Source organism: Rhinolophus ferrumequinum, chromosome 7 (genome assembly GCF_004115265.2).
Source record: "Rhinolophus ferrumequinum isolate MPI-CBG mRhiFer1 chromosome 7, mRhiFer1_v1.p, whole genome shotgun sequence".
Taxonomy (NCBI): Eukaryota; Metazoa; Chordata; class Mammalia; order Chiroptera; family Rhinolophidae; genus Rhinolophus; species Rhinolophus ferrumequinum.
In genome coordinates, this window is record NC_046290.1 from 25,312,407 (window position 1) to 25,337,479 (window position 25,073).

General features: G+C 41.8%; 1 protein-coding gene across 2 annotated transcripts in view; it reads left to right on the plus strand.

The window, feature by feature from the left end:
- Positions 1-25,073, plus strand: part of EGFLAM (EGF like, fibronectin type III and laminin G domains) — a 152,087-nt gene that overhangs the window by 52,916 nt on the left and 74,098 nt on the right. For both annotated transcript variants that reach the window (XM_033111275.1, XM_033111276.1), the window contains exons 3-6: positions 513-596; positions 9,695-9,812; positions 11,079-11,214; positions 24,254-24,420. In XM_033111275.1, the coding sequence (XP_032967166.1) occupies positions 513-596; positions 9,695-9,812; positions 11,079-11,214; positions 24,254-24,420 (505 nt within the window). The remainder of the gene's footprint in view (positions 1-512; positions 597-9,694; positions 9,813-11,078; positions 11,215-24,253; positions 24,421-25,073) is intronic.

The window sequence follows — 25,073 nt, forward strand, 5'->3', positions numbered from 1 at the left end:
GGCGCACTGGGCCCGCATTCCTTTGGGGTACCAAGTCAGCTGGTGTTGAGCTGTCCACTCAGACGGGACGTATCCCCCTTCTACTCCCCATAACAACCGAAACCCACCACCCCCTACTGTCACGCTTCCACCCTGGGAGAGTCGCCATTTATCAATGCCCTTGTCCTATTGTCTTCTTAAAGTAGAGAAACGTGTTTCTGGACTCAGTGTCCTATCAAAAGTGGGAAAATGAAAAATTACCTGAGAGTCATGGTTTTGCGAAAAATAGCAGGAGCTGGGTCCAGCCCTGGCCATCACACCTCGCTGACACACGACTTCCTCCTGGCCTCTTCAGGCTTCCAAGTTTGTGACCCTGGCCAGCTGTGTCTGATGTTCGTCACGGAACTAGTGTATATGCGAGGTGGCCGGGCACCTCAGAACACTGTGGGTGTGAGTGACTTAGAACCCCAGGCCCTCGATGGGGTGCAGAAGTCCCAGCCCTGCTCTCACTCTGGTGTCCGCATCTTTCCCAGGTCTTTTACTCTGAGGTTGGCGTCGATAAGTCCCTGCAGGAGCAGTCCCATAGCGTGCCTCTCAGCCAGGACACCGCGGCCACTGTGAGTATCTCCATCCTGTTGGCCCCTCAAAGCACACCCGTGGTTGGCATTTCAGCGATATTCAGAAGGGTTTCTAATTTGGGGTGTGTGCGCTGCTGTATATGTAATGATAATAATTAATGTAGGGTCCTTGAGCATTTACAAATGTGTTTCATGTACATTATCTGATCACGAGCGTCTATATCTCCAGAAAGGCAGCCGTCTGAAGAAAGTGTTCTGGTGTCAAAGCTTTCATCCTAGATTCAACCCACCCTATTTATCACGTGAGAAAAATCGCTACTTTATATAGCTGTTTCTCCCCTTCTTCATAACGTTTAACTCTAATTTTTTTTTGAAGTCCCAATAAAGCTTTATAAATAAATAGGACACATTTATATTTTCCCAACTGTCTGGAGGCACAATGCAAAAGAAAATGCTGTAATTTGAAGTGTACATTCAAAGGGTCCAGGTTGTTTATTTTTCTTCTTGAGCCCGGCACCCTGTCCTTATACTCACCAGTTGTTGGCTCTTCATCTATTTCTTTTCTGTTTCCTGTCAAGGTCTCTCTGGGTGAATTTTTCTGCCTTGGCATGTTCTGTTATCTTTTCTTTCACTTTCTCCCTCCTTCCCCATTCTACTACAGTTGTCCTACAGGCTACAGCCTTTTAGATGCTCTGTGAGGAGTTAGTATTAGTGCCCAGAATACTGCTGTAACGGTGGTGGTGGTAATGTTTGTCACTCCCATTTAATATGTGCCTGCTAGGCACAGTACCGGAAAACCCATTTGTCATCCGTGATAAGTAGCTGTCCCTTACTGAGCATCTGTTACCTGCCCGGCTCTCTCTCTCATGCTTTCCATTTGCTTTTCCATTTAATCTTCATAACTGTCCTATGACCTCATTCTACTGACAAGCATGCTGCGACTCAGAGAAGTGAAATGACTTTCCCCAAGTCACGCAAGTAACAGAGTCCACTGTAAACCCAGAGCAGGCTGACTGCTGAGCCCTGCTGTGGCTATTTTTGACCAAAGCCCTCATGACTCAAAAAGAAGAGATTCACATTTTCAGCTTTCACCAAGGGAGAGTAGCTTTTAATTTCAGACTTTTGCTTAAGCACCCCTCATTTGCCTCAGAAGCTGTCAACCCCAATCTTGTGGTTCATTGTATCGTAGGGGTGAAATTGGGTTGAACCCACCTAGGAAACCACTAGCTGGAGATGCGCCTCTCCTTAGTAGCACTGGAACTTTTAACAAGACCCTGGACCCCACCAAAGGGCTGGCAGTATCTTCAGTAGTGTCTCCAGCCACCAGCCACCTGTTCTGCAGTGAGTGTGGCTCAGGGCTCTGCCTGGAACGTAGTCCAGGCAGGGAGGGCATGGTGCTGGTTTCAGTTGTCTTGGAGTCTGGACAGTGCCTCTGAAATCAAGATTCTGCCCCATCACATGAACCAGAGACACTGGCATCTGTGGGAAGGCTACTTAAGTGCAAACATAAAACAGGGCCAGGAGAGAGACAGGCACCCCAGCCTTCCAGACCTCCCTCCTCCACTTCCACGTTGGGTAACTTAGGCTGAAGTCACTTACCCTGTCTAAATCTCTCCTTTCTCCCATGAGAAGGGTATAACAATTACACTTTTGTGAGTGCCAAATCGTGTATGTAAAAAGCCTTTGGTAAAATATAAAGAAATCATATAGATGTCAGATATCATTCCTGATGGTCATTGCCTTTATGGTAAATATATTCTGTCTGTTAATTACAGTCCGCCATTACAGTTTACTATCAAATTATAGCATTTGATGACTTTGCTGATTTCAAATAACTTCCAGAGTTGCTGCTGCACACTCAGCGCAAGATATCACAGAGCCGCTATTCTTGGGCAGCTTTCAGTCTTACTGGGAAAACCAGTCACACCGATAAAACAATGAGAGAGCAGCAGGAGACCAGGTGTCATAACATGCCACGTAGCAGACAGACTGAGGTTTTGAAGAGGGAGAGGTTAGTGGAGGAACACGTGGTCAAGAGGTAAAATTAAGGGCTGAGAACTGAAGCAAGGGCAGTTTCTGGAAAGGCAGAGGAGAGGGAGGACATTCAAATGGTAAGAAATGGTTTGAACCAGGGGAATGAGCATGCGTGTGTACATACCTGCCTGTGTGCTGTGTGTTTGCGTGGGGGTGAGGGGAGGTACGTACAGAGTAGTCGTCATGGGGAAAGGCAATAATGATGAGATTTAAAGTCAGTGAGTCAGGAGGAGGGGAGGGGTCTGGTACAGCAGAGTAGACTCTGGATTCTGACTTGCATTCTGATTCCTGTATTACAACCAACCAGCTGGGTAACCTGGGCAGGTCTCAGTTCCCTCATTGACAAAACAGGGGTTTGGATAGCATCTATGTCACAGGTAGTGTATCTCTGGTTCCATACTGTGTGTGTGCCAGGGTGCTCCAGGGTTCTGCTGCCGACTCCCCATGGGGTGTTTGCACTTTTCCAAGGAAACAGCAATATCTGTGTGAACTACTATTACCATGTCATTTGGGTGTGACTACTGAATAAATGGAACCGTTGGACTTTTTTTTTTTTTGATTAAACGTGCTGTAAAAATATAACTGAAACACTAAAGGTGCCATGAACAGAAAGTTTGCGAACCTCTTTCTTTGATCATATCATCCTGTAGCATAAAGATGTTGTGGGCATTAAACGAGATCCTGGTTGCAGAGCCCCCAGAACCACACCTAAGTGAGAGGTCAACAGAGTTCACGTTGTGAAGATGTGGGTTCACTGCCCTTGGCTGTGCATAACAGAAGCTTCCTTTTCCTCCAGCAAGTTTTCTTTTCCTTTTCATGTTGGCTTTTTTTTTGTTTGTTTCTCCTTTCTAGGGACAATCTGATCATCAGGTGATTTTTGTAAGTATGCTTTAGAAAGGTTAAACTCGTCCCAATCCAGGATTCAGGGGGTCTCTTTTCATCAAGATGTTGATGTTTCTTGCATCTCCCTCTTACTGATTAAGGCCCAGTGAAGAGTGCTTCGTTCTAATGTAAGCAGGTCTATACAGCATACCTGGTGAATTGTTAATAATTTATCAAGAAGCCACATTCATTCTGGCATGCACTGCTTCATCCCACATGGCAGAGTAAGTTTAAGAGGAACATTATTAAAGGTTGAAGTAATTTAAGCTGTGTTCCAAAACTAGGTGAAAAAGATTGAAAAGGAGAGAAAATGTTTAAACAAGTGAACACCGCTGTAGAGGTAGGTTTCTCCCACCCCCCTTTCCTTCTCCTTTTCTTACTTCCTCTAACCATTCCAGACCTTCTCAATAAGACTGAACCAGGTCACCTAAAACCGGTTGATTGATTTTCTGGATTAAATGCCAAAGAGAAGATTGGGTTGACAAATAGTTAGTCTGATTTAAGTGATGAAATAACCAAAATAACTTGGCTGATTATGTGGAATTCTGCTGCGTGGTTGATAATCTGCTTATATAGAGATGTCTGATTTGGTTAGCACTTGACACCTATATTTTTCTTAGAAGAACAACCTACAAATTTCATCCTGAAAAAATAAATAGTAAAATCAGGGCAATTAGGTAATTTTTTAGAGTTAGAAATAGAAGAGGATGTTTAAACTGGTGGACTCCACACTTTTTGATCATGCATACCATCAGTTAAAAAAATATTTAAACATGTACATATATGTGTATATATATATATATATATGTGTGTGTGTGTATGTCTGTATTAATTATACATAATGCTACTCTAATATATTATGTACATTATAAAATCCCACAAATTTTTAAAGGAGGAGATACAACAGAAATAGAAAGTTCTTATGTTTTCTTCTAGCATCTCAGTAGATTATCTTGCTCACCCAGGGGTTGTACCACCACCCTGTTTTGGAGTCCTCTGGTCTGGTTGATCCAGAAAAGTGGTTCTATTTGGATCTTATCCAAGGTTAGAGAGAGAAAACTTAACCAGGAATCATTATACTTGCATCTAGTCCCATTTCTGTTACCAGATCAAGGGTAACCTTGAGCAAGGTCAAGGTTGAACCCCTGTAAACCTCTCTTTGACTGTAAAATGAAGGGTTGACTAGTAATGGTTCCCAACTGGAAGTTCCTTTGTACCCTATAGGACATATGGAAATATGTTTGGGTATTTTCGTAAACAAGCTTCAGGGATGCTGACTCTCCTGCTATATACAGGACAGACCCATCTGAGAAAGGTTTGTCCAGCCCCAAAGCCAGTGCTGGCCCTACCTATGAAACCCTGGAAGGTATTCTCTAACTTTCTGTGACCTCTGGGAATTCCCTCTAATTCCTTCTTCCACTCTGGCCTGCCCAGCTTCCTGCAGGACCATTGGAAGAAGAATGTTTGGAAAATACCACTTTTCTATTCTCTGGTACCTTCCATCTCATGACGCTAGATATTCCCAGTGTCCACTATGGCAACCGAGGCTCAGCCCTGACTTGTAGAGTCAACTGTGAAATTGAATCCAAGGTTACTAGCTACCAATGAAGGTTATTTAAGAAGAGTCATAGAATTTCAGTGTTGAAACTTTGGTCCAGAGAAGTTAAGTGACACAGTAGTTTGGTTCAGAGCCTGAGTCTCCTGGCTCCTAGTCTAGCTCATACCTCCTCTCATTCATGTTATCTGGATGTCTTCACAGTATAATAGCTACATGTCTGGCCTAGTGAGCAAGACAACATCTAGCTTCAGTTTTGGAAACAAATGACCTGGGTTTCCAGCAATAGGAGAAAATGCAGCATGGAAGGGAGTAACGGTGAGGTCTGAAATCAGGGTCAGATATTTAAGTTCAGAACCATTCAACATGGTTTCATCATTGCAAAATGAATAGGTATTCAGTAAAGAATAGTCCCATCTTTCCCAGGCCTCCTCTTACATAGCTATCCAGGTTTTTGTACATTGGGTCAAAAACCCAAAACCCAAAATAACAGTGATTCTAACAAGATATGTATTCATGTTTCCCTCATGTAACTATTTGAATATAACAAGTTCAGGACTCTTCTGGTGGCTACCCTGTGTCAGAAACCCAAGACCCTTTCATGTCATTGTTCTGCCACCCCCCAAGGCCCTCTTTCCCATGGTCCAAGATGGCTCACTTCCACATCCAAACTCTAGTCAACAGATGAGGATTCTTTCTTATTAAGGCATAACTCAGAAATTGCCCTCAGCATTTTTACTCACATTCTGTTGGACAAAATTTAGTCACATGGCCATACCTAGATGCCAGGGAGACTGGGAAACATAGTCTTGGAGAAGCCATGTCCCAACTGAAATACGGGGATTCTCTTATAAAAAAGGAGAGAATGGATGTGAGAGGACAATGGGTCATTCTGTCACAGACTGTGAATAGAAAGAATAGAACTAGCAACATAGATGTGGAAAAGGCAGTTAGACATCTGAAAAACAAGGTATTAGACTGAGAATTTGATATGCTATGTGTGGGAGTCAGGCAGTTGGAAGTATATTAAGTTATGGTGTATTTTATGCAGGAAACTAGACCCTTTCTTGTCCCCAAGGGTAATTATGTGAACTCTCTGGGTTTAGTTTCATCATCTGTAAAACAGGGATGATAAGACAGACCTCTTGGGACTGTTGTGAGGATTAAATGTGACAGTTAAAAGATATCATACATTTCAGAATGGTATGTAAATGCAAAATATGCCAATCATAAGAAGAATGTTTGTTGTTTCTGATGATCTGTGAAGGAGGCAGGAGTCCTGGGGAATAGCTCACTTGGTTCAAAGTTGTTTGAGCTTTCTCCTTGGCTCAATGAACCAACATGCCTTGCTTTTCTCTTCTATAGATATAATTCTCTGATTGCATGACATCCATGGGTGGTGTTGAGAAGACAAAGGAAGCAACTTTTAGAAAGGATTTATTTTCATTTCAGAAAAGGTAGACAAACCCAAAGCAGGGTTATTTTACAGGAAAGCACCCAACTTTGCCAAAGCAAAGAAGAGGTGTGGGAAGGGCCAGAGGGGACTATTGAATTCACTCTGACTTCTACTCCAAGAAAGCAATTTCTCTCACTGTTTCTCACCATCTTGTGTAGAAATAAATTCCAAGAGAGAAACATGTTGACTTGTTTTTAAACTTTTATAAGGCAACAAAACACTTGGTTTTTCTAAAAGAGTATATTCAGCATTTTATGTATTTGGTGCAAGGTTGAAGTAGTGGTTATAAGACATTTAAGGACCGAAACATACAGATTTATGGATTGTATGGAATTTTACCAAAGAATCCACGGGTTATCACAAGTCACACTATAATGAGGGATTTCATTTTGGAGAAGTGATGTCAAAAGACAAAGTGATGGTAAAATCATTGAGTCCAACTCTTCTTTTCCTGGCACCAGCCACTCAGTCCTTTTGACCTCACTCCTAATGCCAACTTACCAGGTTGTCAGCACAGGAAAGATACGGAAAAAGACAAAATAGTTGGCTTCTGGGAGGGTCACCCTCTACCTCTCAGAATATACCTGGGCTGAAAGTAGCGCTAATCTTTCATACCTAATAAAGAATTTAATTGTCTACACAAGGAGCTTCTACAAGTATAATTTCTCTTGATTTTCAGTGATAACTTTTAAATTTCTGATATCTATAAACTTCCATGTTTATAGATAAAATAATAATCTGTTCTTTAGTGTTTATGATAAGTATGTGCTATAGATTCAAATATCTACTATTTTTCATACATGTATTATTGAATTAGAGCTTGGGCCTTGGAGTCAAACAAAGCAGGTTTCAAATGCCCAGTTTGCCACCTAATAAATATATGCCCTTGAGCAAATTATTAATTTTTAAAGGATTCCCCTTTCTTTTCTGTAAATGAAAATAAGAGTGAGACCTATCTCACAGGACTGAGGGAACAATTAAATCAGGCTGTAAGTGTTCCTGGAAGAGAGAAACAATGCATAGTAACTAATGGTGGCTGTATTTGGTATGGGCTCATAGCTAATAACTGTAATAATCTGTGAAACCATATCACTATACCCATCTTTCATACAACGTAATGAATTCGGAGGAAAAAGGATCCTGTGAAAAAAACAAAAGCCTGTGACAGCATCAAGGAGGTTTGAAAATGTATTTCTGCTTCCATGAGAAAAGCCTGGGAGAGGCAATTGGGAGAGAAGTGAGAACTGAGTCTTGTATCCACCTGATAACTTCCAGTCTCTTAGCCACCCAACTTGCCATGAAACCAGGGGACAGATGGTGGAACTAGGATGCACAGATGCAGGGAATTAGAGCAGGAGGGGGCCTGTGAAAGTAAGTCCATATGTTCAGCAAAGACCCCTTGTGAAGCTGCATGTAGGGTAGAGTGGAGGTGGGGAGAGTGAGGGGAGGATTGAAGATAGACACTGTCCAGGTGGCTGTAGAAATGGCGCAGGTAAGAATTCAGAGGAAGTGGAAGAAGGGAGCACGTCTGAAAGGCATATGGAGGTGGCTGGGGGTGCGGGGGTAAGAGGAAGTCAGCCCTGTGTCTGGAGTTGCTACCTCTGGAACCTGGGGCAAAGGTACTTGATCAAGATGGAGGGGTTAGTAGTAGGAGCTGGTTCTCAGTGAGGTAATCTGCTTATACTGGGCACCTTGGTTTAATTTCTTTCTTTTGTTCATTGACTACTTCCTTTATTCATTCATCAAAAAGCATTGCTTAGGCATTTGCTACATATCTGATAATACTACACAAAGCTTTGAGATGCCAGTGGAATAAGAACTTGCTTCCTGCCCTGAAGTGGGTGGTGAGAAGGCGACAAATAAACAGACAATTACAATATAAGGTGAGTGGTGTTAAGACTGAGGTACCCCGAGGACGCCAGGAAGCATAGAGGAGGGATACCTAACCAGACTGGAGGCTGGGGGTCAGAGAAATGAGGTAATGTCTCAGCTGAACTGAGTCATGAAGGATGAGCAGGAGTGAGCCAGGCAAGAGTGGGGAGAAGGACATTTCATATAGAGGGAGCAGCAGGTTCAAAGGCCCAGAGGCAAACAATTGAATGGCATAAATTCGAGCCCTGCCATGTTCTTTAAGTATGACTGGAATACAGAACGCAAGGAAGGGAGGTGGCACAAGATGATGTTGGAAGGATAAACAGGGGGACACAAATATGCTATTCTAAGGGGGTTTTAAAGTGGGGTGACATCAGCTTTGGTGTTTAGGAACGTAACTAGCAGTGTGAAGCCTACGCTGGCGATGCAGGCAATATTGGTGGCGGGGAGAATGAGGGCCCATTGTCATCCTTACGAGGACTTGGGCTTAAGTGTCTGTGAGGATGAAATGACAAAGAGATTCAAGTGATACTGCAGAGTACTGGTAACTGGGTAACTGATTGGTAACTGGTTAGGGAAGAGGACGGAACAGAGAGGAAGTGTCAAGAATTTCTGGTTTGGGTAATGAGAGAGAACACAAGAGATGAAGCAATTTTTTGTTTTGTTTTTGGTGGGAAGTGGAGGAACAAGGAGTTGAGCTGTACTTATGTTGAATCTGAGTTGCATGGTAGTTGTTGAATAGGGATGGTCACGAGGCCGTCACGAACCCACGTCTGGACATCGAGAAGCAGATCAGCGCGGAAGATGCAGATTTGGGGGCTGTCCCTCGAAGGTGGTGCTAGAGGCTGAGCAGCAGCAGATGAGCCTACCCAAGCAGTCTTCCCTAGCTGAGGTTTCGCCTTCCATGGTTTTGTCACCTACCCACAGTCAAACCAGGTCTGAAACAATTAAATGGAAGATTCCAGAAGTAAACAATTTGAACATTTTAAATTGCACGCCGTTCTGAGGAGTGTGATGAAATTGCATGCCATCCTGCTCTGTCCCACGTGGGACATACATCATCCCTTTGTCCAGGGTATCCACGCCACATATGCTCCCTGTCCTTAGTCATCCATTGTATAGATCCCAATAAAGAGTAATTCTCTAGTCTTGGGAAATAGGTCATGGTTGTTTTCCTCTTTGCAAATTTCAAAACTTGGCCAGTCTTAGAGAAAGCAAAACAGTCTTTATTCCAAGCATTTTCACGGGGGTCTCAAGAGGCAACCCTCATGGAAATTGTCTGGTTTGCCCCAAAAGAACTTCTGATCATTGATACCCTTCCTGTTTGGTCATTGACAGGAGCAAGTGATCGGACATTTGAAACCAGGCACTGAATATCGAGTAAGCGTAGCAGCTTACAGCCTGACCGGCAAAGGGCGGCTCAGCAATCCTCAACACATTACCACTTTGCCCCAAGGTAAAATGGGTTCCGTTCATGAATCATAGGAAAGTGGCGGATGCTTTTTATTCAGTCCTTCATTTAGTATATACCAATCAGGACCTACCAGGTGCCAGGCACTGTACTAGGCTCTGGAATTTTGTGGTGAACAGAACACAGCTCCTGCCCTCTCAGAACTTAGTAGGGTGGGTTGAGACATTATCTAATTAACATGTAGTCACAGATTGTGATAAGCACTACCAACAGTGCCATAAGAACGTACCAAGGAAGACTGGCGGTAGAGGGGAGGTAAGAATGTCCTGAGGAGATGACTACTCAGTGGAGATCCGAGGGTGAGTAGGAATTATGAAGGTGAGGAAGCAGAGTGCCAGGAAAGGTTTATAGGCAAAAGGTTTCCCACAGAGGTGCATTGAGATGGCACCGTGCTGGACACTGGGGGGAAGAGGCGCATTGGTCATGCGTCATTGCTCACAAGGCGCTCGTTGTGCAGGGAGAAGCAAATGGTAAGCAGGTAGCTCCAGTGTGTCTGCGGTCTGCACCACAGGCCCTGGAGCACTCAGGAGGGCGCACTTCACCTGGAGGCTCGGGGAGGGTTTTGGGAAGAAACATATCTTTAGCCCAAATTTTGAAAATTGCACGGGTTTTTTGCTAGGGAGAGAAGGCAGGAGAAATGTTTCTGGTAGAAGCAATAGTATAGGCAAAGGCCAAGAGATATGAAAGTCTGGATATGAAAATAGTAACAGCAGTTACCTTGCAGGGAGAGGATCATGGGTGATTCACACATCTTTACACATCAGAGCATTTCCCAATGTCCTATCGTTGGTGTATATTCTGATGATCAGAGGACACACACAACACACACACACACACACACACACACACACACTGAAAGTAAGTGGCTAAGCATTTAATTTTCCTTGTAGGTATTATAAATATCAATTCTGACATGCAAACAGAGATGAAAGGATGTGAGGAGGTGGGAGTGTGACTGAAAGTTTTAAAGGGTACACACACACCGTTGTGTGTTCCAGGGCCAGTGGTCTGAACATAATTTAGTTGGATTTCCAGCCAGGGGGCTGGGGGAAGAAGGGAAGACTAGCTCTCATTGACTCAAACGTTATATGGTAAATCCAGTTTTGATTATTTTTTTGTTTGGTTGGTTTAGATTTTGAGGCTGTTTTGAATAGAGATGTTTAGTTTGTAGGAAGTACAATTTTTTTAATATATTAAACCTCTCCAGCAGCAAAGATCGTAAGCCAGCTAGTTGTTTTCTGTCCTGCCTAGATTCCTGCCTGCCTCCAGCAGCACCCCAACAGCCGCACGTCACAGTGGTTTCTGATTCCGAGGTGGCCCTATCTTGGAAACCCGGAGAGAGCGAAGGAAGCTCTCCTATTCAGTACTATTCTGTGGAATTTATCAGGTAAGTTTCTGTGTCACATCCAAACGCTGACTGTAGTGACCTCAGGTGTTCCAATCATGATAGAAGACTAGAGGGAGCATGGTAGTCTCCACAGCATGTGTATTTAAGAAATGCCAAAGGCTTGGAGGCCTGTGTTTATACTTTGTCCTTGGGCCAGCACCTGTGCCCACTCCTCGGTGGTGGATCATCTGGTAGACTTGTCACCGCTCACCTTGCCTCTTCCCCATTTCCCTTCCACAGTCAGAGATTGTCCTAGGCTCTGACAACTCCTGAGGCACCAATGCCAACAAACCTGTCTGCCTTTCAAGCTTACGACTTGTCTCCCTACCTTTGAAACATTATATTTGATATATTCGATGGTAACTTTTCGGGAGGGAGGTGGGGGAAACCTTTTAAAAATAAGTACAATTCATTGTTGCCTTTGCATCCGTATTGCCGAGGGCAAGTTTCTTGGTGGCTTTTTTTTTCCCCTCTCGTCTGCCTCTCCAGTTCTTGTTATTCAGCTTATCAGAGGGTAGAAGAATGATCAGAAGCTTTTCTAAGCGCTCACAAATGTAAAAACATGATTCTCAATGCTGCTATTTAATGTTAAGCAAAAAGGAAAAACAAATGGGCAAACAGAATTCCCAATCTAAGGTTCTTCCTCTGAATTCTAGTTGCAGTTGGATTTTGAAGTGAAGTGCCTAGCTGATGAAAACACTGTGGAGTTAGACTTCTCTGCATTAAAGGTGGGGTTTGTCTGAGGCTTGCTGCTTTGGGGATTCATGGAGAGTTATTCAGAACCTCACTCCTGAGGCTCCTGAAGCTGGGACAAAGGATTCTGCCAAGATTTGATTAGCTCTGCTTGTGCTTCTTGACTTCCTAGCTTATTCCTTGGTAGTGGAAAAGAGTTATTTGTTTCTTCAGAGAAGTGCTGCGTTGGGTCTCTTTAATGTTTGCGTACAGAGTTTGTTCCAGGCCGGACTTGTTGAATTCCAAGTGGCAGAAGCTTGAAAGAAGATGAGGCAGTCATGTATTGGTGCCTGCAACTGTAAAGTCCAGTGGCAAATCTAAATTCAGGGAAGACTAGATCTGTGTCACATCATTTGTCTATCACCACCTATTTCTGTGCTATGCTTTCCCCTTTACTGGCTTCATTTTCAGTCAAGTTCTTCCTGTGTGGTGGCAAGATGACCGACTACCAGGCACTAAAGAATTGCCGTCTACTAGCTTAGTCCCCATTGAAAAAGAGTAGCTATTTCTCAGTAGACCCATCAAAGTCTCAATATTCAACCTAATTGGCCAGGCTTGGGTCTCTGTCCATTCTCTGAGCCAATCACTGTGGTCAGGGAGGAGAATACACTAATTGGTCAGCACATGTGATTTTCTGGCTATGGAAATAAGGACTGGTAGGTAGGTCAGTTTGACCTGAAGTACATGGACTGAGAGGTCAAGAGGTGAAAACTGTAGTGCAGTTATTGGAAAAGCTAGAAACATTTTAAAAAAAGAAGTCCTAAAACTTCAGCTTTCTCATTTGTACAAGTTGTGGTAAAACTGTACTTTTCTAATTTTCTTGTCTGACACCAGCAAAGCAAAATTTAATACTTCAAATTTTTGAAAAATGTAAAGTTTGTTTTTTTTTAATGGTAACCTAGCAGATCATCTGTGTAATGCCCAGCAAAAGCTAGTTGTTGTTCAATGTTAATTTTGTGGTAAAGCATGTATTTTTTTCAACTTGTTTTAAGTGTGGTGTATGGTTGAAAGGTAGAAATTAGTTTCTTAACCTGTGCACACAACTGAACGTAGAAGATAAAAGAGATTCACTGGATGAAAAAGCGGAAGAACTGGGGGAGGTGACTCTGTGTGAGTCGTCTCCCCTCCTGAAGTCTCAGTGCCTCTTACAGTCTGGCCTTCTCGAAGCAGAGCTTGAGACAAGGACTTGGGTGCAAGTAGTTTATTGTGTTTAGAAACAGGAATGAGAAGTGAGGGAAGTGAGTCAAGGAAGGAGAACATATGAGGTGTGTTCCTGAGTTGCTCCTATAGGCCACAGGGGCTACCACAGGAAGTGGATTCCACTGAGATTTCTCTGAAGTGCACAGGATTGCTTTGGAATTTACCTATCAAAAACACAGGAACCATTTATTTACCCACTGGCTTCTGTCCTTTGTTGATTCAGGATTTCCCCCAGGGGTAGAATGCCCACCTTTGTAGGCTCTGCTGGAATGTGGATTAGGGAGGGTGGGGAGTTCTGGGAGAAAAGGAGCAGTAAAGTGAGCGCAGCACATTTAGGATACTGGTCACATAAGGCAAGTCTGAGCTCACATGAAACTCTGCATACCACAACTGCTACTGCAATCAGAAGTGGGACCAGGGGAGGTGACACCGGCTCCAGAGGCATTGACTACAATGTCCTTATCTGCAAAACATGAGTGATAACTCCTTCCAATCTTATGGTGTGTGGTTGGGAGAATCAAGTGAAACCACATTTGAGACACAGCTTTGTAAACATTAAAAACTTATAAAAGCATCAGGTATATATTGCTGTTCTGTACCTAAATTTAATAATTACAATTCCTCTCCAGCAAAAATGCATTTTAACATTCAGAAATGTCTCTAACATTTGAGGGGCTCAGGCCCCAAGTCCTTATGTATATTTAAATTAGACACCATTCTAACAAAGCTGCATATATTTTTATATTTACAAATATACCTTCACAGTGTCCTGGAAAGCTAACTTCAATTTTAGAATTCTTGCGCATCTTGGAATTGCAAATGGAACCTGACAGAATGGGGAAAGTCAGCCCCTGATTCCAGCTTTGTACTAGGAATTCTGCCTCTATTATTTCTTCCAGAATATGTGACCTTGGTCAAGTGATTTGATTTCAGAACCTTTATTTCCTCATCTGCAATGTCAAGTTAGTGTGACCCTCCTTGCAGAGTCGTTGGTCATAGATTTCACATACTGTTTATACATAGTAGACATTCAATATGTGTTTGTTTCCTACCCACTGTGCCACTACTTCCCTTTTACAAAGAAAGAAATTGAGACTCAGTGGCTTACGTTGCTTTGCCATGGTAAAATGACAGGATGGGGACAGAATTAAAATTAGAACTAAGGTCTCTTGACATCCAGCCCAGTGCTTGTTTTATGAAACCCCACTTTCACCATGTCTGTGATCTACCTTCGAGATGGACGCACGGACTCAGCCCACCCAGAGTCCTGCTGGCTGAGGAAATGGGAAGCCTCATTTCAGGCGGCTGTTTGCTGTTGTTCCACAAAGAAAAGTTTCACAGCTTGTTGTGGTATTTACTGTTTGGCTGCAAAAATAAATCCCTACATTCATTTGTAAGCATCTCTGAGTCTATCCCATTACAGGTGAGCGCCTGAGGATATGTGTTTAGAGAGCTTTCCTAGGGCTCTAAATCAGAAATTGCAATTAGTGTGAAAAACTTTGGTGGTCTTAAGTTATCCTGTTTTTTTCCAGAGAGGTTTGTTGAATGTTTAAGATTGAATTTCTTTTGCCCAAATACCTCCTGTGTATGGAAACACCTGTGACGGGTCTCTTTGTGAGCCAAAAGTTTCTTGTCATATCCAAGAGGCAGGCCTTTGGGAAGCCAAGGCTAGGAAATTGTAGAAATCAGTTTACGGCCAGAGGTTATCCTCAGATTTCAGCCATCTTGATATAAAGGTCCTGTCTACGTCTGTCATTGGAAGATCGGGTTCCAATCCTTTCTCTGTCTTGGTAGACGCTTATAAATCAACTGTTCTTCTTCAACGAGGATAATGATATCAAAGGCATTGTTAGGAAATAGTCTTAAAAAACAAAACTCAACAAAATACTTCACTGACTAATAATAAATTAACCTGAGCAATTACACTAGAGCAGGGTATGGGGGTACTGACTGCGCATCTGCTAGTTTTAACGATGTTTCAGGTGGACATCATGTATTTACGATGGTCTTTTGAGTCGTGGGCTTAGGACTAAGCAAATTTTTGTTCCTCATCCTTGCTTCTACTTCCCCCAAAGTTGGCCTGGGGTTATTCATTATCTTCCTTGCTAACAGTAGATTTTTAATTTTTAATCAGTGTAGAAAAGATTTGAAGAGGCACATTCTAAGTAAGCCCGCGGGCTGTAACATATTTTACAATGTTTGCAAAATTTTTACCTGCTTTATTTAAAACAGAAAGAAAACATGCATTCGTAGTGAAAGAGAATATTTCTTTTCTAAAGTGATACTGAAAATTTCTTTGTGGGCAGCGCTGCTTAGTGTTTATTAAAATAAGAACCAAGCATAAATATAGCTACCTATGTTTTGAAATATTTTGGCTATAAATATCTGAGAAACTTTCCTCCTTCTGCCTAAGAATTTCCCCAGAGTAAGTGACTTTCTCATAAGCAAAAATATATATACTATGGTAGCAATGAAAACCAAAGGCCTGGAAAAATATTCCTCATCTCTGATGTTCCAAGTGGGGTGCCAAGCTCCACACACGCTATCAGGTTGGTTAAAAGTATAAAATAGTTTTTATTTAACTTATCTATAGGTTTTTTGTAGTGTGACCTGATTGGTTAAAATTGCTTCAGGGCTTTGCATTGTCAATTGCTGAAAAGGGTAGATTAAAGCTTTCAATGGCTGTTTTCCATAAAAAGTCCACCACTGGCTTATTTTGGGTGCATGTTAAAGTTAAAGATATTTCTGTGTATGTTTTAGGGACACAGGTCAAGAAATGTTGATTTCTAAATCTCAGTCCAAGACACTTATACTAATAAATGAGAAACAGCAATGCTTCTTCTCTTTTCCCTTCCACGGCTTTCTGTCTAAATAATTCCTTGGTCCCTTGCAAATACCTTCCATAATATAAGACTTGCAAAATTCATCGTCACACAGGGCTGCTTATAAGTTGACTTTCACTTGAGAATCTCAAGGTCACGCACACCTGGGTGGGTTTTGAAAATTATTCACCAATTGACATTTTTGTCAAAAGTCATCTGTCTTTCCATCCCCTCATAAACTTTTCCTTAACTTACAAGTTAACAAATGAACTTGATTAGTTTCCTCACAGGAAGTGACCTTGCAAAGGCTATTACTGAAATGAAGATCAAGTCTTGGATTCAGAATGGAAGCTGAACGGACTATGGCTTTTCCTTGGATAGCTGTAAGGGATGACGTGATTTGACTCATGGTCCATGTTACAGCCTATAAAAATTAAAGATGTGTCTCATTCAGAATCCAGACTTACAGCCTGATTCTTGGTTTCATCTCTCAGGTTTAAGTTTGTCCAAATGTGGAATCAGAAGACAAGATCTGAGCTGGCCTCTGATCCTTGGGGACAAGTGGCTTGATTTTCAATTCTCAGCTTCCTTACATATAAAATAAGGATGGATAGTTTGACCTCTAAAATCTGGTGACTGATTTTCTATCCTCATGAGAAAGGTGAGGCAGTATGGACTGGTGATTTATGTACAGGCTCTGGAGCTCGATTCCCTGGTCCACTTTTAAACCATTTGGTCTTAGGTGAAGTATGTATGCCTCTTCTTTGTGCCTCAGACAGAAGAATGGGGTAACAATTTACTTTCCTCATAGGATTGTTGTGAGATTAAATGAGTTGATGCACATAAAATGTGCAGAACAGTGCCTGGCACATACCGTGTTTCCCCAAAAATAAGACCTAGCCCGACAATCAGCTCTAATGTGTCTTACGGAGCAAAAATTAATATAAGACCCGGTCTTAATAAGACTGAGTATAATATAATATAATATAATATAACATAACATAACATAACATAACATAACATAACATAACATAACATAACATAACATAATATAATATAATAAATACGGGGTCTTATATTACTTTTGCTCCAAAAGACGCATTAGAGCTGATTGTTCGGCTAGGTCTTATTTTCGGGAAACACGGTAGTAAGTGCCTAATCAATGCAAACTCCTCCTATTTGTGGATTTTGTGACAGGTCTTTTCTGCTTTTCTACATAGCCATGTTCTTTCTTGGCCCAAAGTCTTTATGCTTGCTATTCTCTGCCACGATACCTCTTCCACCTCTTTAACTAGCTAACTCTCATTCATCCTTAAGGACCCCTGCTTAATTATCACTTCCTCCAGGAAGCCTTCCCTGCTTCTGCCCCTCCTTCAGACTAGGTTAAGTACATCTACAGCAATTGCTTGCAACATTCACCACCCTTGCAGTTAATTCCTTATTCATGAAGGCAACATCTGACTCCCTCCCTTCTGGAATACAGCACCTAGCAGGGAGTAAACATACCTCATGTTAGATAGGTGCTGGCGAACATTTGGACCCAGGCAGTGATAGAACTGAATCTAGAGAATGCCAACGACTAGCTGGAGCCTTGTGCAAGCTCCTTAACCTCTCTCTCTCTCTCTGAGCCCTCTTTCCCTCAGCTGTACAATAGGGATGATAACAGCAGCTACCTCAGAAGGGTTGTGAAGATAAAAAGATGTCTGTACAACACTTTGAAGAGTGGCTCAGGGATGATTTTGTTTATGTTGGTTCTTTTTCTTACCCTGAGCCACGTGAAAAATGGAAATGTGTTGCCACACTAGCCACAGGGAGTTCAATGAATTCTTTACCACTGATCTCAGAGGCCACAACAGTAACCAACATCCTACCTGATAAACTGCAGAAATAAAAGCCAAACAAAACCCCAACATGTCTGCACACACATCTCCCTTCCCTCCCTCCGACTCAATGTTGTTTGTTACTTTTGTGTTCCTGTCACAAAAGGAACATCAGTATGTGGTAAAGCTTCAAATACCTAAATGTGTAAGACTAACTTGAAAGTCCCATTGTGATTTTATTTAACATGGAGTGCTAACTTGTGTTTTGGAGCTCTTTATAATATGCAAATGCATTGCCAACTTTTTTCATAGCATTTTACTAGAATGTATATCAATAATTGGGCAAATGGCTGCAATATTTAACCGTGATAGAGCACTGTGTTGATTTTCCTGCCCCTAAAACTATAGAACTTAAAATATTTAAATAATTGTTCTTATACAATTAGTTCATTATGCAATTGTATAATTAGTTAAGAAAGTGTTCAGGAAGTTTTGCTTTTTAAGTGTAACCCTTCCTTACTGCCAGCAGAATTAAAAAGAAGCAAGAATGGGCTTGCTCAGATGTCAGCTGAGATTTCATATTAACAAGTGGTGCTTCACAAAGAGTTCCTTTTTCTTACCTCTAGTTTCCAAATTGAAACTCTCAGAAGCACCTTCCAGACTGGTGCCTGGTCCCAGAAATTCTGTCAAGTTCATCCATTCATGCTCAAATGGAAGGGCGATTCTGAATGTTTTTGCAGAAGTCTGACCAACAGTTCTACAAATTGATCCCTGAAAGCTTCCGTCCCTCCTACCATGAGTGTTCCTGAGGTAATCCCTGGTCAAATTGATGGGAGTTGACATAAATTGAATTTTTGGGTAACAGCACTGGGAGCCATTTGTAAGCTGTCAATGAAAGTGTGTGCTCCTCTGTTGCTCCGCCTGGGACAAAATGCCAGCTGAGTTTATTATTCCATTCTATCCATCTGTTTGTCATTTGGTTGGGTTGAACTAATTTGTAAATGAGGAAAGGAGGCTGAAAGCTGAAGGTCAAATAATACATTTTTTAAAAACTATGACTTCTCAGTGGTTTGGATTTTCTCTTGCAATACATTTTAGTGTAGAGCAAATCCTGCAGAAAACCAATCTGTAAAATTGACAGAGAACTGGAGGCTTTTCTGAGCCTGAGGTTTTCTCTCACCCCTATTGTGTTCACCCTGGGTAATCTTTGGGATCATGTCTCTTCTCCTAGGCAGGGTGCTTCTCCTGCAGTATGTAGATCCTCAAGACAACCATGGATTGAATTCAAGGACTTTGGTTAGACAAAAATTGCACCCTAGTTTCACCAACTGAAATTTAGTGTTTTCTTCAAATAGGAATGTAGGCAACAAACCACAGGGGCATTAACAATTCCCTTGACGTTGTCACCGTTAGAATCATAGCTATTTTCTTATCCCATTACAATTGTTGCACATATTTCAAAATACTAGTTATGCTTCTCGTTACTTTAAAATCATTGTAGTTATTAAGTTGATTGCTAGGTATTAGTTAATGGGTTAATAAAGAAGTACATACATTAGTATGTCATATTTTTTGTTTTTAAGTTGTTTTCAGTATAATTGGTTTCTGTCGTGATCCTGTGTATTTTATTTTATTCATTTAAAAATATCCTGAGAGGGGCTTCATTGGCCTCCGCAGGCATCAAAGTGACACAAACAAGGTGAAAGATTGTTGTTTCAGTCCAAGGGTTGTAAAACTTTTTCTTACAGAGTCAGATAGTAAATATTTTATGCTTTGTCACTATCTGATTCTGTCTCAAATACTCAGCCCTGCCGTTGTAGCAGGAAAGCAGCCGTAGACAATACTTAAACAGACAAGCATGGTTGTGTTCCTATAAATCTTTATTTATAAAACCTGGCAGATGGCTGAAGTTGCCACCCTCCGGTTGAGAGCATCTTGTTATTCCTAAGGTCAAATTCTGAAGATATTTCAATCAGCGCAAGCACTCTTTATTGGATACCTACTGTGTGCATGTGTTCATCCAAGCATGTACTGTTGAGTGTCTTTTTCGTGCACATCGTACATTGAGTTCTTAATGTTCCTGTCTGTTTCACACCCAAAGATGCTCTACTCCTTTTCAGTTTTCCAAACCCAAATACATTCAAAATCTAACTTAAGTTCTTCCTGGTCTTCATAGACCTTCCCCAGGATGTCCCTTCACATCGACCCATTCAAATATAGCTCTTGAAGTGTGCTATTTTGCACTGGCTTCCTACTGATCTTTAGATGTATTGTCTCCCAATTAGATTATAAACTCCCTGGGAATGGAACTGTGTTTATATTCCTTGGAACCTCCAGAATATAGCTTCTGTGATGGATGCCTAGTTGGTGATCATTAATCACTTGCCAATTGACTAATCTAAGACAGCTACCTACTGTGTTTGATGGTACCAAGAAAAATGATTGTCCACTAAGGATGAGGTTCGTAATGGGAGAGGTGGTTAAAATGGCAAAAGAAAGAAAGGGAATAAAACAGAAAAATATACCACCCAGTGGTTCTGTGACTTTGGATAAATTATTTTCTTCAGTGTCCACATGGGGGGAATGAGAGACTCAACTAGACCAGTGACTCTTAAAGCTTTGAGAATCTGGTAGAAGCTAAGGACCCTTTACTTAGAAAAATGAAATGATGGTCACACATAAAATCTTGCGTGTAATGCTTGAAAGTCCTCAGGCACTTGAACCAAACGATCTCTAAGATTCCCAACCACCAGGCTGGATTCTATATTGCCAGTGGTAGTGCTTCTTTCCAACCCAAATGAACCAGTGACTGAGTGTTGATTACTTGAATCAACCAATTGGGATTTGAGTAGCCACTGCTGACGCACTGCATGTTCCCACCTGAACAGCCACCTGGCAAAGGTGTTCCACTGATCTCCTGAGATGCAGGATACCCAACCCAACCCTCTCCCACTATTTGGAAAAGTGCTTCCAGTGCCCACCCGGCGGCGGTCACCCACCTTTATCTGGAATGGCCGAGCATTATAATCTGCTTCTCTCCTAGCCTTTTCATTATTGGGAAAATTGGCAGGGAGTGTTACTATGGTGATTTGACTGGCAACTTTGTAGTTCGAATAATTTTCTTTAGTCGAAAAAGATAAAGCTATTGTTTGAGGAGGATCTAAGACAATACTTTTGCCTGGTTATCTCTTTCCCAACCTCACCTTTGCACTTTTGTACCTTGAGAGATTCTAAAAACATTTAAATGCAAAACCCGTGACAAAATCAGAGGCAAAATGTTAAAGGTTTTGAACTGCTATTCAGTCTGCATGAGCTTTCCTCTCTGGCTCTATATAACGAAATTAAAGGTTAATGATTTTAATCTTTTGTTTGCTTTGCTGAAAATGTAGCTTTCTTCCCTGCATTAAATGAACAAATACAAAATAATCACCCTTTTGGGAGGTAGGAAGGGGCAGTAATTTTTGCATGAAGATTGTCGCAGATATTTGCCAGTAACCCTGGGTAAACAATGGCATCCAAGAGCAGTTACAGGCCATTTCCTCTATAAATGCCACAAGGAAGTTTAGCAAAGAATAACAGGAGAGTTTTATCTAAAGATCACATCTTTTCTGACTTTACTTTTAAGATATCCCCTGTGGCTTTCCTCTGTGAAGTGATTTTATTCTAATTTGAGTTTGTAAATGTGTTTCCTTCTACTCACTGAGTTTTCCTCTTTGATGACAAAGTTAGTTTACAGGAGAAGTCCATCTTTAGGGAAAGAATATCAAAAAAGAGAAACAAGTCCTACTTCCTCCACTGGGCATGCCCTGTGACCTCTGCTTCTCCAAACATGTGGATTCTTGGGAAATACAGGCCCCACAAATTACTCCACAAATTACCCCACAAATTACTCCACAAATTACTTGTCTGCCTGGTGAGCCTGAGAAGCACCTTTTACTGAGCTTAAGGACTCCATTTGGCTTTCAACAATTCCTGCTAATGAGAAACTAGGTAGGCACTGCCTCGCCTAAAAATCTGTGTATCATCCAAGTATCTCTTTTCAGCAAAATCAGTCTCTATTTCCTTGCCTGATAAGTTGTCCATAAAGGACAACCATCAATCTTTCTTGCTTCCTGCCTTCTTCTAAATATCTGAGCAGAGGTGTTTAAGAATAAAACAACTGAGAGGTGGTCAGGAAGCCAACTAAAGGATGGAGAAGAGCCCTCCCCAACCACTATCACCCCTAATTTTCATCCAGTACCAGGGATCTTCTTAATCTAACCTTCCCTCATTAACCCAATATGGCCTCACCATTTATCAGTTGTGTGACCTCAAGCAAGTTATTAGCCATTTAATGCCTTAGTTTCCTGTGTAAAAAAGGCGATGGAGGGATTTTTAATATTACAATAGACTGCATAGGGTAGTTGTGAGAAGTAAATGAATTAAAGTATTAGAATAATGCTTGGTCTAGTAGTTCCTCCTTATTCCTGGTTTTACCATCCATGGTTGCAATTACCTGTGGTCAACCGTGGCCCAAAAATTATTAAATGGAAAATTCCAGAAATAAGCCATCCATAGCTTTTAAATTGTACACCATTCTGAGCAGCAAGAAGAAATTTTGCACTGTCCCACCTGGGACGTGAATCATACTTGTCCAGCATCTCCACACTGTAAACACCACCCACCCTTAGTCACTTAGTAGCCATCATGATTATCAGATTGAGTGTCACAGTATCACAGTGTTTGTGTTCCACTAACCCTTATTTTACTTAATAATGTCCCCAAAACACAAGAGTAATGATGCTGGCAATTTGGACGTGCCAAAGAGAAGCCATGAAGTGCTTCCTTTTAGTGAAAAGGTAAGTACATTACAATGAGATATTTTGAGAGAGAAAAAAAGAGAGAGACCACATTCACGTAACTTTTATTAACAGTATGTTGTTAGAAGTGTTCCATTTTATAGTTAGTTGTTAATCTTTTACTATGCCTAATTTATAAGTTAAAATTTTTCATAGATAAGTATTTATAGAAAAGAAGATAGTATATAGGGTTCAGTACTATCCATGGTGTCAGGCATCCACTGGGGGTGTTGGAACGTACCCACCATAGATAAGGGAAGACTACTGTACTTAATAAGAACTTGATAAATGGTAGCAATTATTAGTACTAACACAAAACCCCCACTCCAGTTAGGCCTCTCATCCTGTTCCCAGGCTTGGACAATCATTCTCAAATTTAATCTTGCAGCTCTCATTACCTGGAATACTGTCCTTTCTCCCCAAAACTAGGAAGTCCATGTAGAGCAGCGCTGTCCAGTAGAAATGCAATGCAAGCTGATATGAAAGTTGAAGTTTTCTAATAATGGCATTATAAAGGTAATGAACAAGTGAGATGAATTTTAATAACATTTATTTTTATCCCACTAAATCCAACCTATCATTTCAATGTGTAATCAATGAGATAGTTTACATTCTTTTTTTCTTCTTCTTCCTTAAAATCCAGCACCTCTCAATTCAGACTAGCCACATGTCAGGTGCTGACTAGTCTCATGGGCTAGTGCAACTGCATTGGAGCACACAGGTCTAGGTCAGCAGGTGGCCCAGGGATGCCTGCTAGCTCTGGGAGGTGTAAGTCCCTTAGGTAATGGCTAACACACGCTGAGTGTTGACAGTGGGATGCCAGGCACTCAGCTGAGGAGATAGACCTCATTTCATCTTTAGGACAGCCCTCTTAAGTAAGTACTTTTATTACCTCCAATTTAAGATGAGAACATAGAGACTTAAAGAAGTTAAATAGCAGCTAGTAAGTAGAAGAGGCAGGGTTTGAGCGGCTCTGTCCAACTCCAGAGTTTGTACTTTTATTCTCTAGATGTGGCCTCCCAGAGGGGAGCTCTGAGTGAAAGTCTGCACTCTCTTTAGGGTTCTTAGAAGGACATGTGAAAATTCAGCGAGTTGGCCCTGTTGTACCATTTTGTAAGAGTATGAAGAAGAGCCGTGAACAGAATCTTCTTCTGTTTTCCCATGGCGATTCATACAAATTAGTCACCCCGTAAAAGTTATATTTGTTTATTTTGTGAACAGATTGCGAGTCAATGGAATCTGTACTCTCCTGACTTCTGGGAATGGGGACTATCAAGGGAAGGCTTGTTTATGGAACATCTGGAAGGCAGAGTCCTTGAAAATGAATTGCTATGTGGGGATCTTTTCGCCTTTCCTAGTGAAGGCCATGAGAGGAAAAGTGAACGATTTTTAAACAGTGCTTAAAACTGGCCCGAAAAATGATCTACTTGCTTTTATTGGCAGAGACTTAATGATGACCCACGATTTAAGATCAAGATGACTTTTAGATAGGAAACGTTAACTCATTTTTATAAGTATGGCTTTCAGAGTTCAAATGCCGTTAGTTTACATAGCCAGCAGGCTTCCCTTTCCTCTGCTATTTCTGAACAACTGCTTCTTGTTTTGCTTCATTTTTTAATCAATAAAGACCAGATTTCGACAAGAGTTGGACCTTAATCCAAGAGTGGATCCAGATGGACTCCATGGTTATCAAGGGTCTTGATCCGGGTACCAACTACCGGTTTGCTGTGAGGGCTATGAATCCCCACGGCCCCAGCCCCCGAAGCCAGCCCAGTGACACCGTCCGAACCTTCCGTGAGTACCGTGGCCCTTCTGGACAGATGTAGCTGCATGGCTGAGGTTGCCTCACAGGGACACACTGGACCGGGGTTTCTTAGTGTCGTGCAGAGACAGCCTGGAATGGGGCTCTCTTCAGCCTTTCCTGCTGTAGTTTTCCCAGCCCTTTGCAAGTTAGACACTTTCAACAGGGACATAGGCTGTTTCTATGAACAGGAGGTCAGCAGAAAGTTTATTTTTACCTCATCCTTAGGGAGTTTGAAGTCAGTTTTCTTTCACGATCACAGAACAGACCACATACCAAGATGATGTGCAGCCTCCCCCAACCACTTTTTTATCTTCTGAAAAAAATGGATTCATCTTAGAAGCACAGAATTAAAAATAATGCTCCCAGGCTCTTCAGGGTAGGGCTGGTGTTTGCCTGCAAATCAAGGACTCTCAGCTAAAATCAGTCCCTCTGAATGCTGGTCAGGGAGAATCAAAGAAGTCATTGGCATGCTGACTTGGAATTGGGGGTCTAGCTGATGGCATGTCCCTTTTTGTCGTAGTGCCTCTCTAGGGTGCTGGGTAAGCTTGGGCATCTCTCAGATCTCCTGAGGATTTTGTGAACCGTCAGATTCGGATTCTGGTCTGGGTTTTAAGACGCTCTCATATTATGCAAGGACTTCAGT